The sequence below is a fragment of the Sorex fumeus genome, unplaced genomic scaffold (genome assembly GCF_029834395.1).
Source record: "Sorex fumeus unplaced genomic scaffold, SorFum_2.1 ptg000015l, whole genome shotgun sequence".
Classification (NCBI taxonomy): domain Eukaryota; kingdom Metazoa; phylum Chordata; class Mammalia; order Eulipotyphla; family Soricidae; genus Sorex; species Sorex fumeus.
In genome coordinates this window covers 25,989,416-26,008,540 of record NW_026606072.1, presented here as the reverse complement: position 1 = coordinate 26,008,540, position 19,125 = coordinate 25,989,416, and the positions used below count along the sequence as shown (strand labels likewise).

Here is a 19,125-nt window from a genome sequence, read left to right as displayed (position 1 = left end):
TTACATGACTGAGACCTAAACCCGAAAGCTCTGTAACTTTTCCCACAGTGATTCAATAAATAAATAAATTATAAAAAAAAAATAAAAAGCTAGAGGTGCATGAGTGAGGGAACCCTGGGTTTGATGCCTGTCCCCACATGGTTCTCCACTTTTGAAATCTGCACCAAGTCCTTGAGTGGCCACTGGTGACTCATGATACTGCCAGATGTGACCCCCACCAAAGAAGAATTTATACATGAAAACTGCTCTACAGAGTTTTCTTTTAAAAAATACTTAACTACTTTTCTTTATTTTCTTTTTTTGCTTTTTGGGTCACATCCAGCAATGCACAGGAGTTATGGCTCTGCACTCAGGAATTACTCCTGGCAATGCTCAGGGGACCATATGGGATGCTGGAAATCAAACCCAGGTCGGCTGCGTGCAAGGCAAACGCCCTACCCTCTGTGCTATCAGTCCAGCTCCTTAACTTCTTTCCAAGGTCAACTCACATTGTACTATCACTCCAGCCCCCTCTTAATTATTTTTATCTTTATTTACCAAATGTATGTATGTATAAATACATATATTTGCATACACACATATATACACACATATATGCACATACACACACATATATATTTTTTTCTTTTTCTAGAGATACTGGTTTTTGGGCCATACCCAGTGGCTCTGCACTCAGGAATTACTCCTTGCAGTTCTTGAGGGACCATATGGGATGCTGAGAATCAAACCTGGGTCAGTTGTGTGCAAGGCAAATAACCTACCCTGTGCTGTCTTTCTGATCCCATCAAAAATATTTTTAGTGACTACAGAAGATTTCATTTTCTAGAAGTGCAGTGACTTTTCCTATGAGCCCTCTATAAGTTGACATTTTTCTGAGCTGTTGACTCTAGTGTGAAAAGAGTATTTCTTGTAGGATTTCACATAGGACAGAAAACATTTTTTTGTAGCTTAAGTCATTTATGCTGTTTGCATTAAAAATAAAATTGTGTATCTTCAATTTGCATATGTATTAATTTTTTACATGGAATGAATTTCTAGACATGCCTATTCATGCCATTTTTTGGCATGAATAGATATTCACAGTTTACTTGATCACTTGACTTCCCGTTAATCGTTGATTTGCTTGAGTGGGCGCCAGTAACGTCTCCATTCGTCCCTGTCGCGTGCTAGTGTAGCCCAATGGCATCTCTTCGCTCTAGGAACACGAAGAGCCTCAAACCGATCGTTCATGATCTTGATGAAGAAATCTGACCATCTGGTAGGTGGGCGGCAATGCGGTCTTTTGACATCCCGTGGAATCCAGTCGGTAACAGCTCTAGTCCAGCGATTGTCTTTAAATCTCATTACGTGACCAGCCCATCTGATTTTTGACACCTTGGCAAACGAGACAGCGTCCCTGATTCTTGATCATCAACGGAGGTCAGAACTCCGGATTCTTTCTTTCATTTGAGTGAAACGTGATATTCCAAGCAAAGCTCTTAAAATTCCTCTTTGGGAGACTCGAATAGTGTTCTCATCCTGTTCGCTTAGGGCCCAGGTCTCTGAGGCTATGTTAATGCAGGAAGAACAGTGAAATCAAAGAGATGTGCCCGGAGCCGGAGGTTCTTCATCCTCTTAGCTATTTCTTTGATGCTCTTGAAGGCGTTCCAAGGTGCTCTCTTCCTCCTACGCAGCTCGGGTCATTAGTCATGTTGACTTCTCGACCTCGGTACACATAGCTGTTGCATTTGGAGATGGTCATTCCACTGAGAGCGAATGGGGCGTCAGGAACAAGTCTCTTTCTCATAAACATTGTCTTCGTAAGATTCAGCTGTAGTCCAACTTTCCCACACTCACGGTCGAAGTTGGCCAGCATTTGTGCCGCTTGGCTAATGTTTGGTGTTATTAAAACAATGTCATCAGCAAAGCGGAGGTGGTAGAGTTGCCGACCATCTATCTTCACTCCCATTCCTTCCTAGTCCAGTCATTGCGTGATGTTCTCAAGGGTGGCACTGAAGAGTTTCGGTGAAATGGTCTCACCCTGCTGAACCCCTCTCTTGACATCAATGATTACTTCTTTGTAGAATGGTGAAATCCTGGTAGTGAATCCGCAATACAGCTCACGGAGGATCTTGATGTATTGGGCTTGAATGCCCTGATTGGCTAGGGCTTCAATGACTGCTTCCGTCTCAACAGAATCAAAGGTCTTCTTTAAATCAATGAACGTTAGACAGAGCGGCATCTTGAACTCCCGAGAAACCTCAATGAGCTTGGTTATCGTGTGGATATGGTCGATGGTGCTGAATCCTTTGCAGAACCCGGCCTGCTCGCATGGTTGTCCTTCATCTAGTGTTCTGCCAATCCTATTTAGGATGACTCGAGTGAACAGCTTGTAGATGACAGACAATAGGCAGATAGGGCGATTGTTACCAATGTCATGGATGTCTCCCTTCTTGTACAGTAGTACAGTCCTGCTGGTTTTCCATTGGGACGGAACTTTGCATTCAGACAGCGTGTGAAGAGCCGAGCCAGCGTATTGATGAGTACTGATGGCAGGTTCTTCAGGTGTTCAGGTCTGACCTTGTCTGGGCCGGGTGCTATTCGTTTCTTTACTGACGAAATGGTGTGTTGGATTTCGGAAGGGAGAACATTGGGAACGACATATCCATCCTGTGGAATTTGGTATGTCGGCAAGTGGACATGGCTATTGAAGAGATTTGAGTAGAAGTCATGGATAATCTTCTCCATTGCCCTTCTGGAAGATGTGATAGATCCATGAGGACGTCGGAGGGCAGTCATCTTGGTCTTGTAGTTGGCGAAGGACAGGCGGGCGTTATGAGTACTTTTCCCGGCTTCTGCCGCATCTACCAGCACTTCTGCTCTTCTCTCTTTGAGGTCTTCCTTGATCGCATCTCTGCAGTGCTTTCCGAGCTCGGACGTTCACTTGCGGTTGCCTGAGGCATGCGCCAAACCACGTTGGCGAATAAGCTCAAGAGTTTTCGAAGACAGGTGTTTTTTTTGTGGCTATCTCTTGGCGTTCCTTGCACAATCATGGAGGTGCTGAACCAGTCAATCGTATTCTTCGTCAATGTTGTCAACAATGGCATCTTGCCATGTTGCCGCAATAGTGCCAAAGAGCTCCCAGTTGGTGGTCTATCTGGGAGTTCTCTTTTTAAACTTTGCAGCCCTTTCTCTCTGCTCTGTGAAGTAAAATTTTGCATCAAGGCGATGGTTGTCCGATCCCATTTGGAATTTTAGTACAACAGTGACATTGGTCAGGCAAAACCATCGATTGAATATGATGTGGTCTATTTCGTTGTGGAATCATCCACCGGGAGACTCCCATGTCCAACGTTTAGATTCGGCATTCTGGAACTGTGAGTTACCATGGATGGTCTTGGTCGACATGATGAACTTAGACAGTCTCTCACCCTGTTCGTTCCATTCTAGGCCATGGGTTCCAATGTGGAGTTCTTCAGCTGATCTTCTCGGTCCTATCTTGGCATTAAAATCACCCACAATGATCTTGTAGAAGGTGTGGTCTTCTTTATAGAACTTCTCCAGCTCCATGTAGAACTTCTCAATTTCTTTTTCATAGTACTTGGATGTTGGTGCATAGACAATGAAGATAGAAACTGCTGGCAGTGAACCACATCTACTCAAATGTAAACGTCCAATTCGGCTTGTTAGGCATTCGAATGAATCAATGCTCATGGCCAGGTTTGTGTTGACAAGGACACCGATGCCTCCGACACCTCTTTTATTGCATGTTCTGAGGAACAATTCTTCTCCAGTGTCGAAAACGGCATGATGAGATTGGTGCCTTCTTGTCTCGGTCAGACCAATGATGTCGTACTTGATCTTACGTGCTTGTACCATCAGGTTCTCGATAGATGCATCTGATGCTAGCATACGTGCATTGAAAGTACATACGATCATTTTCGTATTCCTTCGTTGTGGCCTTGAGATTTTATCGGCCTCTCCTTTCTCATCCTTCTCAATTCTGCCATATTGGTGAAGCCTTCAGGGTCAGGTGAATGAGACCCATTGTAATTACTGGTTTTGGCATATCAAATACACAACGGATAGCTTGCGAGGCTCTGCCGTGTGGGCGGAATACTCTCGGTAGCTTGCCAGGCTTTCCCAGAAGGATAAAGGCTTTTGGAGCGACCCCTAATCGCCCTTGTAGGTGTTACCATATTTGAACCCTATCAAATATGGTACGGCAATTCCGGAAGATGGGTATTTAGTGTCTTATAATGTGTTGCACGGCCGCTTTATGGCCGCGCGGGTCCGGAAAGTGTCCTGGAGTGTGGCGGCGGCTGGGTATTGGAGGTAGTGTCGGTAGTGGAGGTCTGCCAGTGAGGTATTTATCTGGTCCCGGTAGGGGTAGGGTGGGTCTTCTGTGCGCAGTCCAATCCCTGGGTCTCTGGTGGTTGGTGGAAGCAGACAGGGCAGGGTAGGGTGGGGCTCCTGATTTTAATACCTTCGTCACCTGTGGTTGGTGGGAGCAAGCAGAGAATCTCTGTCCCTGGGTCAATTGAGCCTGGAGTTCAAGGTCTCAGAGAGTTCCGCTTATCTTGTTCTGTGAGCTTCAGTTGTGCGTGAGTCTTGGCCGGAGCGGCCACGCAGGTCCGGAAAGTGTCCTGGAGTGTGGCGGCAGCTGAGTAGTGGAGGTAGTGTCGGAGTTTAAATTTTGATAAATTATCTTGCTGGCATTTCAAAATTACCTGCTATAATCTTACTGACCAGATAAAATTGTTAATGATTTTGGGCTGAATATATAGTAAAGTGAGTAAGGTTCTTGTCTTGCATGTGGTCGACCTGGGTTCCATAGGGTCCATCCCTGGCAGTCCTTTTTGTCCCCCGAGCAATGCTCGGGGTAATCCCTGATTGCCCGATCAGGAATAAGTCCTGAGCATTGTTATATGTGGTCCCACAAGTCTCCCCCAAACTGCTAATGATATTTTGTGGGGTGTGATTACCTACATCTCACTATGCCCCACCTATATATTTTGGACAAACTTGGGGTCATTTAGTATGTGTTTAGACATATGTACATGAATATTGGTTTCATCTTGTTTCATTAAAAATAGTAGACAACTCTGAGCTGTATTACTTTCGTTGTAGAAATAGAAATAGGAATAAGAAAACATGATCTCAGCTTGCTGATCTATGATCTATAAGAAATGATCATGATCTATGAGAAAATGTTATTTACAGCTGAGAATGTAACTCAGAAGTAGTTTTGTTGTTCTTGTTTTTTGTTTTGGCTACATCTAGCAGTGCTCAGGGTTTACCCCTGACTCTGTTCAGAGACCGCTCACTCCTGGCAAGCTTAGGAACCATTTGGGGTGCCAGGGATTGAACCCTACTTTGCTGCACGCAATGCAAGCGGCACCCAGCCCCCTTGTACTATTGCTCCAGACTCAGAAGTAGAGTTCTTATTTTGCATTTGTGAAGCAAAAGATCTCTGGCGAAGGAAAGACAGAAGGGAAAGAGGGAAAGAAAAGAAAGGAAGGACAGAACGTAGATAGGAAGGAAGGAAAGGAAGGAGGTAGGGGGAAGAAAAAAGAGAGAAAGAAACAGAGGGTAATATTTCTAAGTGACAGTTCACAGACACTCCCCTTAGACACAAATGTTAGCTCACTCTAGGCTGTGCTGTCTCGTACCCAGTCCCTTCTCTGTCCAGTTTCTGCTGACCTCAGCGATGGCTGATTCCTCGTGTGGTCACAGATTGACCTCGGTTAGTTTGCTTGCGTCTTTCCTTGCTTCCTGCAGAAAGGCAGGTAAAGCTCTTGCACAGCCATGAGCTTCTTACCCTTTCTGTTCTGCCTGTCACTTACTGCCCTTCATGGCCGACCTGACCTGGACAGCTGCTGGGAGCTGATGGGCTCAGACCAAAATTGCCCAAATTTTCCTCATGGCAAGAATAAGCTCTTGCTGGGAATCCATCTTTTGAGGTTTCTGCTGGAGTTGGTAATGCAGTGAGTTAGGGTAGGGTCTAGGAATTGGGATTTTTACCTGGGATGATGTCTTTAAGAAAGCCTGGAAGTTGCAGGAGGGATGGATTCTGATGAGTTAAACACTATCTCTATCTAGTGGAGAGCTATGCTGACTTTGGTTATCCACCTCACTAGTGCACATAACGTGGCTAGTTTATTTATTTTTATCTGATATTTTTAAATTAGTTTTTGGGTTACACCCAGCGATGCTCAGGACTCACCTCCTGGCTCTGTGATCAGGGATTAATCCTGGTAGTGTTCAGGGGACCCTGTGTGGGGGTTGAGCCTGTGTCTGATGTGTGTAAAGCAGTCATTCTTTGTGCTGGACTCTATCTCCAGTGCAGGTAGCATTTATTTTTTCTTTTTCTTTTTTCTTCTTTCTTTTTGGGTCACTCCCAACGATGCACAGGGGTTAGTCCTGGCTCATGCACTCAGGAATTACTCCTGGCGGTGCTCGGTGGATCATGTGGGATGCTGGGAATCGAACCCAGGTTGGCCGTGTACAAGGCAAATGTCCTACTTGCTGTAGTATTGCTTCAGCTACAGCATTTATTTATTTATTTTTAAAATGAAATGTACTTTGGCAAAATTTAAATGTGTCACACTCACATTTTGCCCCTTCTGACATTTCTTAGATAGCATTTTCCCCTCAGACACAAGTTAATGAGGACTGGGGTGGAGGAACGGTGTTAAAAATCAATTAGTTAAAATATTTCTAAGTAAAAAAGTTCCTTATGTGGGAAAAATGTCCACAAGTCAAAACATTTTCACATTGTAAAACCTCAGCTTGAATGATTTGAATAAAGTCAGATCCTTTCTTTTTTGTCTTTTTGGGTCATACCTGGCAATGCTCAGGGGTTACTCCTGACTCTGCACTCAGGAGTTACTCCTAGCGGTGCTCAAAGAACCATATGGGATGCTGGGGATTGAACCCATGCTGGCCATGTGCAAGACAAATGCCCTAACCACTGTATTATCACTCTGACTTCCTAATGAAGTCAAATCTTGATGTAGATTGTTGAACTTGTAGTGGAACCCTGGGAAGCAGTGATTAGTTACTGGTGCTTCCAATATTGAAATCCTTTTCACAAGTTAACTACAAGTCTCAATTTCCTGTTGTTATTTCCCTAGAAAAAATATTATTGTAAAAATATTACCTGCTTTTAGGAAAAAGCTGAAACAGGGCCTGGACAAGAGCACGGAGGATTGGAACTCATACTTTGTTTACAGGAGATCTGGGTTTGATCTCTGGCACTGACTCCTCATGGTTCTTGGAGTACCAAGCTGGGATTAGCCCCTGAGCACTGTTGCGTATGACCCCCAAACTAAGGGGGAAAATGTTGAAACAGTTCAACCAGAGACATCAAAAGTTTCCACTTTGGCATATATAGAGTTTGTTCTTCAAACTATATGCAAGTGATCATAGTAGGGGCTTAAAATAACCTCTTTCTTTTTAAATTTTTTTTTATTTTATAAAGTAGTAGTTCACAATATTCAGTTACATTTAATATCCAAACACCAATCCCACCACCATTACACCTTCCCACCACCATATTTCAGGTGCTTCCACCCCAATCTCTGCCCCAGAGCAGAACTGAAATAATATAATATTTCCCTCTAAGGTTGGTTGCCTCCTATCAAATGTGGTGTGGTATTCTTGGAGTATTGGTAGGGTGTGTCCTATGAAGTGCCCAGGGAAAGCTTCACTCCTGGGTGAGGCTTGGCCCGAGCATGAGCATGTGGACAGCAGCTGTGAGCAGGGCGGTGGTTGGGCTGGAGGTTTTTGGCTGCTGGGGCTGGGTCCCTTGGGGCAGGGAAGGGTCTTATCCTCTCTCTTTTGGGGCGCCCTGAGTGAAACAACCTCGCACAGGGTTCAGTGGCATGGTTATGGCGGCATCATGTTGCTCCCTTCCGGGAGAGAAGGACATGCAACCTGGATGGTGGCCGACCACGATAGTATCTGGCGCCAGCCAGGGGTGTCTTATGGGTGTGACTGCTGAGTCATCGGAGATGGGGGTGGGGGGGTGGGGGGATACGGGCATAGGATCTCCATTCCTGGTCCCGTTGAACCCCGAGTTCTCAGTCACAAAGTCCTGCATAACTGGATTTTCTGGGGGTTCACTTGTGGGTGATGCTCAGGCTGAACATGTGGAGAGCGGCTGTGAGCAGGGTGATGGTTGGGTTCTGGAGATTTGTGAATTTAACCTCTTTATTTCCTGTAATCTTTAGAGCTGCAGCTTTGGAGCAGTTCAAATCTCTTGGAGCAGAGCCCTTGGAGGTTGACTTGAAGGAATCTGGTGAGGGACAAGGAGGATATGCAAAAGAAATGTCCAAAGAATTCATTGATGCTGAAATGAAACTCTTCGCTCAGCAGTGCAAGGAGGTGGACATCCTTATCAGCACAGCCCTAATTCCAGGCATGTTGGTGCTCGGGGAAGTTGGGGCGAAGCTTTTTCTTTCACTAATGATGTCTTCAAATGAGGACGAACAGTTGTTTGCCATTTGAATTTCATTAAGGAAAGATTAGTTTTACCATTTATAAAAGTATGAAGGAGATAAGAAAGATGTGAAAAAGATAAAAGAAAAACAAAGGTTGCAGCCTCTAATAATTTGGATCTAATAATTTGGAGTATTTTCACTCAGTCTGTTCTCGGTATATTTTTATGTCACCATGTTCATAAATTATACTTTGTGGACAATATATAAGCAATTCCTTTATATCCACTTGATAATTCAATTTTTAATATATTTTTTGTTAAGATTTTGTCTCCTTATTGTAAGAAATCCAAACTGTGTTAAAAATAGGAAGAAGAAAGGTACAGATTATCCAAAGTTTAAGGAGAGATAATCTCTATTAATATTTTGATGATCATCCTTCCATCCTGAAAGAGAAAGAGTGGGGGACTGTATGTGTAGGTTTAATATATATATATGTGTGTTTATATATCACTTGATCAGTTGACTTCCTGTTAATCATTGTTTTGCTCAAGCAGGCGCCAGTAACGTCTCCATTTGTCCCTGTCGCGTGCTAGTGTAGCCCAATGGCGTCTGTTCCTTCTAAGAACATGAAGAACCTCAAACCGATTGTTCAGGGTCTTGACGAAGAAGTCTGACCATCTGGCAGGTGGGCAGCCACGTGGTCTTTTGACATCCAGTGGAATCCAGTCAGTAACGGCTCTAGTCCAGTGGTTGTCTCCAAATCTCATTACGTGTCCAGCCCATCTAATATTTTAAAAATTTAAAAAAAATTTTTTAAAATTTTTATTAGTGATTAGTGAGACACCATGAGATACAGTTGTAGTCTTACAAATTTTTGTGTTTGGGTTTCAATTATACAATGATCAAATACCCATCCCTCCACCAGTGCCCATTTCCCACCACCACAGATCCCAGTATCCCTCCCACGCCCCATTCCCCCCCCCCATCCCACCCTGCCTCTGTGGCAGGGAATTCCCTTTTGTTCTCTCTCTCCTATTGGGTGTTGTAGTTTGCAGAAGAGGCAATGGGTGGCAAGCATGTTTGGTCTATAGTCTACTTTCAGCATGCTTCTCCCATCCTGGGAGAATCCTCCCAACACCCTTTATTTGGTGCTCCCTTCTCTATCTGAGCTCCCTTTCCCCCTAGCATATGTGGCTGGCCTCCAAGCCATGGAGTAAAATTCCTGGTACTAATCTCGGTCATTCTTGGGTGTTAGTCTCCTATTTTGTTACTTTATGTTCCCCAGATGAATGCAATCTTTCTATGTCTATCCCTTTCTTTCTGACTCATTTCGCTTAACATGATACTTTCCATGTAGTACTACTTATATGTAAATTTCATGACTTCATCTTTTCTAACAGCTACATAGTACTCCATTGTGTAAATGTACCAAAGTTTCTTTAACCAGTCATCTGTTCTCCGGCACTCATGTTTTTCCAGATTCTGGCTATTGTAAAGAGTGCTGCAATGAACAAACAAGTGCAGATGTCACTTTGACTATACTTTTTGCCTCTCTGGGATATATTCCCAAGAATGGTATTGCTGAGTCAAATGGGAGCTCCATTTCTAATTTTTTGAGAATCGTCCATACTATTTTCCAAAAGGACTGAACCAGTCAGCATTCCCACCAGCAGTGAAGGAGGGTCCCTTTCTCGCCACACCAGTGCCAGCATTGGTTGCTTTTGTTCTTGTGGATATGGGCCAGTCTCTGTGGTATGAAATGATATCTCATTGTTGTTTTGATCTGCATTTCCCTGATGATTAATGATGTGGAGCATTTTATCATGTGCCTTTTAGCCAGTCGGATTTCTTCTTTGGGGAAGTTTCTATTCATTCATCGCCCCATTTTTTGATGGGGTTGGATGTTTTCTTCTTGTGGAGTTCAACCAGTACTTTGTATATCTTTGATATCAACCCCTTGTCGGATGTGTATTCGGCAAATATCCTTTCCCATTCTGTAGAGTGTCTTTGTATTTTGATCACTGTTTCTTTGGAGGTGCAGAAACTTCTTAGTTTAAGTAGTCCCATTTATCTATCTTTGTTTTCACTTGCTTGGCCAGTGGCGTGACATCTTTGAAGCTACCATTAGCTTCAATGTCATGGAGGGTTTTGCCAACTTTTTCTTCAATTTACCTTATGGATTTCGGTCCGATGTTGAGGTCTTTAATCCACTTTGATCTTACTTTTGTACATGGTGTTAGGCAGAGATCTGAGCCCACCTTTTTGCATGTAGCCGTCCAGTTTTGCCAGCACAATTTCTTAAAGAGGCTTTTCTTGCTCCAATTCAGTTTTCTTGCCCCCTTATCAAAGATTAGATGATCGTATGCTTGTGGGGAGATGTCAGTATATTCAACCCTGTACCATTGGTCTACAGCTCTGCCTTTGTCCAGTACCATGCTGTTTTAATTATTACTGCTTTGTAGTAGAGTTTGAAGTTAGGGAGGTTGATTCCTCCCATTTTCTTTTTCCCAAGAGTTGCTTTAGCTATTCGTGGGAAATTATTGTTCCATATAAATTTCAGGAGTGTTTGCTCCATTTCTGTGAAGAATGTCTTGGGTATCGTAATAGGGATCATGTTGAATTTGTACAGTGCTTTGGGAAGTATTGCCATTTTGACAATGTTAATTCTCCCCATCCATGAGCAGGGGATATTTTTCCATTTCTTCATGTCCTCTCTTATTTCCTGAAGTAGCTTTTTGTAGTTTTCTTTGTACAGGTCCTTGACTTCCTTAGTTAAGCTGATTCCTAGGTACTTGATTTTCTGGGGCACAATTGTGAGCGGGATTGTTTATTTCATGTCACTTTCTTCTCTCTCACTATTTGCGTATAGGAAAGCCATGGACTTTTGGGTATTGATTTTATAGCCTGCAACTTTACTATACAAGTCTATTGTTTCTAGGAGTTTCTTGGTAGAGGTTTTAGGATTCTCTAAGTATAGTATTATATCATCTGCGAACAGTGAGACCTTGATTTTTTCCTTTCCTACCTGGATGCCCTTAATATATTTTTCTTGCCTAATCACTATTGCAAGTACTTCTAGTACTATATTGAACAGCAGTGGAGAGAGTGGACATCCTTGTCTCTTCCCTGATCTTAGAGGGAAGGCTCTCAGTTTTTCCCCATTGAGGATGATGCTTGCTGTAGGCTTGTGATAGATGGCTTTCACTATATTGAGGAAAATCCCCTCTATCCCCATTTTGGCTAGGGTTTTCATCATAAAGGGGTGCTGGATCTTGTCAAATGCTATTTCTGCATCTGCTGATACGATCATATGATTTTTATCTTTTCTTTTGTTTATATGATGGATTATGTTGATTGATTTCCGAGTGTTAAACCATCCTTGCATCCCCGGGATGAATCCTACTTGGTCATGGTGTATGATCTTTTTGATGAGTAGTTGAATTCTATTTGCTAGTATTTTGTTGAGAATCTTCTCATCCGTGTTCATCAGGGATATCGGCCTGTAGTTTTCTTTTCTTGTGGTGTCCTTGTTTCCTTTTGGTATTAGAGAGATATGGGCTTCATAGAAACTGTTTGGGAGAGTTTCCGTTTTTTCAATTTCCTGGAAAAGCTTGAGATGGCCTGGCAGTAGGTCCTCTTTAAATGCTTGGAAAAATTCGCTAGTGAATCCATCTGGACCTGGGCTTTTGTTTTTGGGAAGATTTTTGATTACAGTTTCAATTTCCTTGATGTTAATAGGTCTATTCAGATACTCTAGATCTTCTTGATTAAGCTTTGGGAGATTATAGGAGTCCAGGAATTTATCCATTTCTTCTAGGTTCTCTTGTTTCATGGCATACAGACTTTCAAAGTAGTCTCTGACAATCTTTTGAATTTCTTTGGTTTCTGTTGTGATATCCCTCTTCTCATTTCTGATTCGGTTTATTAGGGTTCTCTCTCTTTGTTTCTTTGTGAGTATTGCTAGTGGTTTATCTTATCTTGTTTATTTTCTAGAAGAAGCAGCTCTTGGTTTCATTGATCTTTCGGATTGTATCTTTGGTTTCCATGTCATTGATTTCTGCTCTAAGTTTTATGATCTCTTTCCTACTGCCTGATTTAGGCTCTTTCTGTTGATCCTTTTCTAAGATCTTGAGCTGTGAGGTCAAGTTGTTTACGTGCATCCTTTCTACAGTCCTAAGATATGCTTGCAGAGCTATAAATTTTCCCCTTAATATGGCTTTCGCTGCATCCCATAAGTTGTGGTAGCTCGTGTCTTCATTCTCATTTATTTCCAGGTATCTTTTGATTTTGTCCTTGACTTCCTTCCTGACCCACTAGTTGTTCAGCATTGAGTTGTTTAATTTCCAGATTTTTTGATTTGGTTCTCCGTGTCTGTGTGTGATTCACTTCTATCCTCATTGCATCATGGTCTGAAAAGATGGTTGATACTATTTCTATCTTCCTGATTCTATTGAGGTATGTTTTGTGGCCTAGCACATAGTCTGTTTTGGAAAATGTTCCGTGAGCAATGGAGAAGAATGTGTATTCTTTCTTCTTTAGTGCGTAAAGCCCTGTATAGGTCTATAAGCCCTTTCTCTTCTATTTCTTCTTTCAAAGCCAATGATTCCTTGCTGAGTTTTGTTCTTGTTGATCTATCCAGAGGTGATACGGCAATGTTGAAGTTTCCAACTACTATTGTGTTGCTAGCAATGTCCTCCTTAAAATCTGTTAGCAGTTGTTTTAAATATTTAGCTGTTGCCTCATTAGGTGCGTATACATTTAAGAGTGTGATTTCTTCCTGTTGTATGTATCCCTTGATGAAGAGAAAATAGCCTTCGCTGTCCCTTCTAATCTTTTTCAATGTGAAATTAATGTTGTCGGATACTAGTATGGCCACCCCAGCTTTTTTATTTATTTATTTATTTATTTATTGAATCACCATGGGAAAGGTTACAAAGCTTTCAGGTTTAGGTCTCAGTCATGCAAATATCAAGCACATTTCCCTTTACCAAAACTTATTTTTTACCATGAAGAACCCCAATAAAACCCCACCCCCCACCCCTCCCAGTCCCTGTGGGGCAGATGAATTCTAGTTAACACTCTATCTGCTTTGATTAGATTCATTGTTTCAGTAAAAGATTCACCACTATTATTTAGAGTTTACCCCCCCCACCCCCAAATCAGACATGCTGACAAAGCATTGTGAAGTGATTTGCTTTCTATAGCTGGGTTCAAGAATTATATGTTGGTTTTGGATTTCTGCTATTTTACTTATTGACCCTGGAAGTATTTCTACTGAAAGTCAGATAGTTAAGAAATTGGTTTCTGTGCTCTGGAGTCGTGGCCGTGCTGGAGAGCCGCTAGTGGGGGGCAACTGGTGGCCTCAGTAGGGCGTGAAGGACGGACCGGAACGCCCCCCTTCCCATGAGGTTTTAGTCGCCCCCACTCCCCCGGCTCATACCTGCTGTCCACAAGGCTCCCATGCGGCTGCCATCTTTCTTTCCAGAGAGGAGAAGGCGACTGGGGCAACACCCTTTCCCCTCCGGACAGACCTGATGGTCTGGATTAACGCATAGTCCTTTCACTTTTCTGCTCCAAGCTGCCGGGTTCTGCATTAAGTCCTTGTGCTTCTGGGGCCGTGGCCGTGCTGGAGAGCCGCTCGCAGGGGGCAACTGGTGACCTCGGTAGGGCGTGAAGGAAGGACCGGAATGCCCCCCTTCCCATGAGGTTTTAGTCGCCCCCACACCCCCGGCTCATACCTGCTGTCCACAAGGCTCCCATGCAGCCGCCATCCTTCTTTCCAGAGAAGAGAGGGCGAATGGGGCAACACCCTTTCTCCTCCGGCAGACTTGATGGCCTGGATTAACGCATGTTCCGTTCACTTTTCTGCTCCAAGCTTCCGGGTTCTGCATTAAGTCCTTGTGCTTCTGGGGCCGTGGCCGTGCTGGAGAGCCGCTCGCGGGGAGCAACTGGTGACCTCGGTAGGGCGTGAAGGACGGACTGGAACACCCCCCTTCCCATGAGGTTTTAGTCTCCCCCACACCCCCGGCTCATACCTGCTGTCCACAAGGCTCCCATGTGGCCGCCATCTTTCTTTCCAGACGGAGGAGGGCGGAAGGGACCAACACCCTTTCCCCTCCGGGCAGACATGATGGCCTGGATTAACGCATAGTCCTTTCACTTTTCTGCTCCAAGCTGCTGGGTTCTGCATTAAGTCCTTGTGCTTCTGGGGCTGTGGCCGTGCTGGAGAGCCGCTCGTGGGGGGCAACTGGTGACCTCGGTAGGGCGTGAAGGACGGACTGGAACGCCCCCCTTCCCATGAGGTTTTAGTCGCCCCCATTCCCCCAGCTCATACCTGCTGTCCACAAGGCTCCCCTGTGGCCGCCATCTTTCTTTCCAGAGGGAGGAGGGCGGAAGGGACCAACACCCTTTCCCCTCCGGGTAGACATGATGGCCTGGATTAACGCATAGTCCTTTCACTTTTCTGCTCCAAGCTGCTGGGTTCTGCATTAAGTCCTTGTGTTTCTGGGGCCGTGGCCGTGCTGGAGAGTCGCTCGCAGGGGGCAACTGGTGACCTCATTAGGGTGTGATGGACGGACCGGAACGCCCCCTTTCCCATGAGGTTTTAGTCGCCCCCACACCCCCGGCTCATACCTGCTGTCCACAAGGCTCCCATGTGGCCGCCATCTTTCTTTCCAGAGAGGAGAGGGCGAATGGGGCAACACCCTTTCCCCTCCGGACAGTCATGATGGCCTGGATTAACGCATAGCCCATTCACTTTTCTGCTCCAAGCTGCTGGGTTATGCATTAAGTCCTTGTGTTTCTCACCCCAGCTTTTTTGAAGGAGCTGTTTGCTTGCAGGATTGTTTTTCATCCTTTGACTTTGAGTCTGTGTTTGCTCTGACTGTTGAGATGAGTTTCTTGTAGGCAGCAGAATGTTGGGTTCTGTCTCTGTATCTATTTTGCCACTCTGTCTCTTAAATGGTGAATTTAGATCGTTGACATTGAGAGAGATTACTGTTATGGGGTTTTGTGGCATCTTTTTGTAAGAATCTGTTGTGGTTGTAGGGTTTGTCTTTTCTTACAGTAGCCCCTTTAGCCCTTGTTTTAGGTTTGGTTTTGAGTGTATGAAGTTCCTGAGCTGTTCGCTCTCTAGAAAATAGTGTACTGTTCCTTCGATTTTGAGTGAGAGTTTAGCCGGATAGGGTATTCTTGGTGAAGCATTCATTTCAGTGAGTTTTTTGACTATATCTCGCCACTGCCTTCGGGCTTGGAGGGTTTCCTCTGATAGATCTGCTGTGAATCTAAGGGGTGCTCTTTTGTATGTGATTTCCTTCTTTGACCTTGCTGCTTGCAGTACTGTGTCTCTATCGGCAGCATCGATCATTCTAACTATGATATGTCTTAGAGTGTTTTTGTCAGGGTCTCTTTTAGCTGGCACCCTTCGGGCTCCTTGAATCTGAATGGCTGCATTGTGGATCTCTGGGAATTTTTCAGCGATGATTTGTTTAACCATGGCTTTTTCATTGGGATTGTTTCCCTAAGCTTCTGGTAGTCCAATGATTCTAATGTTGTTTCTCTTGAAATCGTCTCCTAGGACTCTGATTCTCTGTAGAGCTATTTTGAAGTCCCTTGCCACTGTTTGTTGTTGCTTGTTGGCTTGGTGCAGCTGATCTTCCAGCTCACTGATTCTTTCCTCAGCTGTGGTCATTCTATTTTTGAGGGCACAGACTGAGTTTTTTATTTCGTCTGTGGAATCTTTGATTCGTGACATTTCTGTGCGTAGCTTTCCGATTTCTGCTCTCATTTCTTCCTGTATTTTCTCAATTGTACGATCCATTGTTTCTTTCATGTCCTCTTTCAATTTACTGGATATCTGTCTGACTGTTTCATTGAGTTGATTGAACATCTTCATGTCTGACCTTGTCTGGGCCGGGTGCTGTTTGTTTCTTTACCGACAAAATGTCATGTCGTATTTCAGAAGGGAGAACGTTGGGAACGATATATCCATCCTGTGGAATTTGGTATGTGGGCATGTGGACATGGCTATTGAAGAGATCTGAGTAGAAGTCATGGATAATCTGCATTGCCCTTCTGGAAGATGTGATAGATCCATCAGGACGTCAGAGGGCAGTCATCTTGGTCTTGTATTTGGCGAAGGACAGGCTGGCGTTATGAATGCTTTTCCCTGTTTCTGGTGCATCTACCAGCACTTCTGCTCTTCTCTCTTTGAGATCTTCCTTTATCACATCTCTGCACTGCTTTGCGAGCTCAGATGTTTGCTTGCGGTTGCCTGAGCCATGCGTCAAACCATGTTGGTGAATAAGCTCAAGAGTTTTGAAGACAGGCGTTTTTTTGTGGCTATCTCTCTCTTGGCATATATATATATATATATATATATATATATATATATGTGTGTGTGTGTGTGTGTGTATATATATATATATCCTTTAGTTTAAGGATCTAACACCTTGTCACTTTGTTATTTCCTGTGACTATGTTTGGTCTTGCAAACAACTGGAGAGCTTTGTTCATGGCAGGAATTACTTTCCAATCTTTTTACAACAGCATCTTCTAAAGAATATTTTTTTGCTTAGTAGATGTTTGATGAAAGCATCCTGGAGCATGGTGGCAGCTGGGTAGTGGAAGTAGTGGAGATAGTGGAGATCTGCCAGTGAGTTATTTGTCTGGTATCGGTAGGGTGGGTCTTCTGTGTAGAATCCCTGGGTCGCCGGTGGTTGGTGGAAGCAGATAGGGCATGTTAGGGTGGGGCTCCTGGTTTTAATCCCTTGGTCACCTGTGGTTGGTGGGAGCAGGCAGAGGATCTCTGTTCTCGGGTCCATTGATCCTGGAGTCCAAGGTCTTAGAGTTCCGCTTACCTGGTTCTGTGGAGCTTCACTTGCACGTGAGTCTCTGCCTGAGCATTTGGAAAGCGTCCAGCTCCTGTTGATGGTCAAGAATCAGGGATGCTGTCTCATTGCCAAGGTGTTGAAAATCAAATGGGCTGACACGTAATGGGATTTGGAGATGACCTCTGGGCAAAGCCGTTACTGACTGGATCCCACAGGACATCAAAAGATCGCGTGGCCGCCCACCCACGAGATGGTCAGACTTCTTCATCAAGACCTTGAACGATCGGTTTGAGGCTCTTCGTGTTCCTAGAATGAGCAGACACCATTGGGCTACACTAGCATGCGACAAGGATGAATGGTGATGTTACTGGCACCTGTTTGAGCAAATTGATGAGTAACGGGATGTCAAGTGATCAAGTGATCAAGATGTTTGATGTCAAACCAAAAAGCATGATTTATCCCTAAAATGTAGCTTGATCTTGTAAGATTTTCGAGCAGAGAAACTTCCCACCTTTTCTATTTCTACCTCCTCTCCGTTCATTTTCTTCTGTTATTAAATAATAAATACTAGAACAATTTTCACCCCTTTCTTTCTGAAAAATTAAGGGCCAGATATTGAGAACTTGGTTACTTTTATTGGATCGGGTGCTTGGTTATTTGTATTGGATCCTAGCATAAAGTCTCATTTTCTTTGGGGGGCTGCTTAGGAAGTTAGGAAGTCAGGAGAAAGTGTATTATCAAAAAGTCTTGGAACTGAAGTTCTTTTGTTTCATTTTGTTTTTGGTTTTGGGCCACAACCAACTCACTCAGGGCTTCCTCCTTGCTCTGTACTCAGGGATCACTCCTAGTGGGGCTTGGGGACCATATGTGTTGCTGAGGATTGAACCTAGTTTGGCTCCCTGCAAGGCAAGTACCCTTCCAACTCCCAAAAGTTCTTTACTTGAATATATATAAACCCATAAACAGGACACTGATTGCCATTTTCCATGGACTTGTGGGGAGACGTGGTCTGACTGGCTCTTCTGTCTCATTTTCCTGAGGTGAGTCTTATCCCACCAGGCACTCTTTCCCCATCAGAGCTGGGTTGTTGAAGCAGACTTGTGGAAGGGTGATAAAAGTTCACTCATTCCATAGTAGGACAAGAGTTCCTTGCAGGTGCATGCAGAGCCGGAAGCTGGGCATCTAGGTGTTGGTTTAATAGCAGGAACGACAGGGCTCATGAACAGGTAGGAAAGTTCTTCAGAAGTCTTCTTTTCTGGGACTGAAGAGATAGTATAGCAGGTAGGGCACTTGCCTTACATGTTCCCAACACAGGTTCGATTCCTGGCATCCCATGTGGTGCCCCAACTACAGCCAGGAATAATTCCTGGGTGCAGAGCCAGGAGTAATCCCTGAGCATTGCCACGTGTGACCCAAAAGCAGAAAGGAAGGAAGAAAGAAAGAAAGAAAGAAAGAAGAAAGAAAGAAGTCTTCCTTTCCTTGTCCTAGGGTTTTGTTTGTGATTGCTTCTGGTTCAGCTGTGACGGATGAGATTGGGTTGAACTGTAATCACTGTTTGATCTTTGAAAGATAGATTCCAAGTCATAAGAATTATGACCAGACTAAATACATCCTATGACCAGTAGAGGGTGCTGAAACATTTCCGCAGTGAGTGATTGTGAGGCCATGAAGCTAGTTTCAGTGAAATTAGTTCATTTTTTTCTTAAGAATTGAGGCTAACTTGAGCACTTATATAAAATTATTATTGATTATAATATAAGTGATAAGACTCAGTATTTCTTATAATTAACACATGCTGATCTTTAGGGTAATTCCCCCCCCTTTATGTATTTTTTGTAACTAGTTTTCAGTAAATGTGGCTTAGTGAATAG

The 19,125-nt window shown here is 43.9% G+C and overlaps 1 protein-coding gene across 1 annotated transcript in view; it reads left to right on the top strand.

The window, feature by feature from the left end:
- The window catches only part of NNT (nicotinamide nucleotide transhydrogenase), a 114,727-nt gene that overhangs the window by 16,304 nt on the left and 79,298 nt on the right, over positions 1–19,125 (top strand). The window contains exon 6 of the mRNA XM_056112120.1: positions 8,214–8,401. Within this exon, the coding sequence (XP_055968095.1) occupies positions 8,214–8,401 (188 nt within the window). The remainder of the gene's footprint in view (positions 1–8,213; positions 8,402–19,125) is intronic.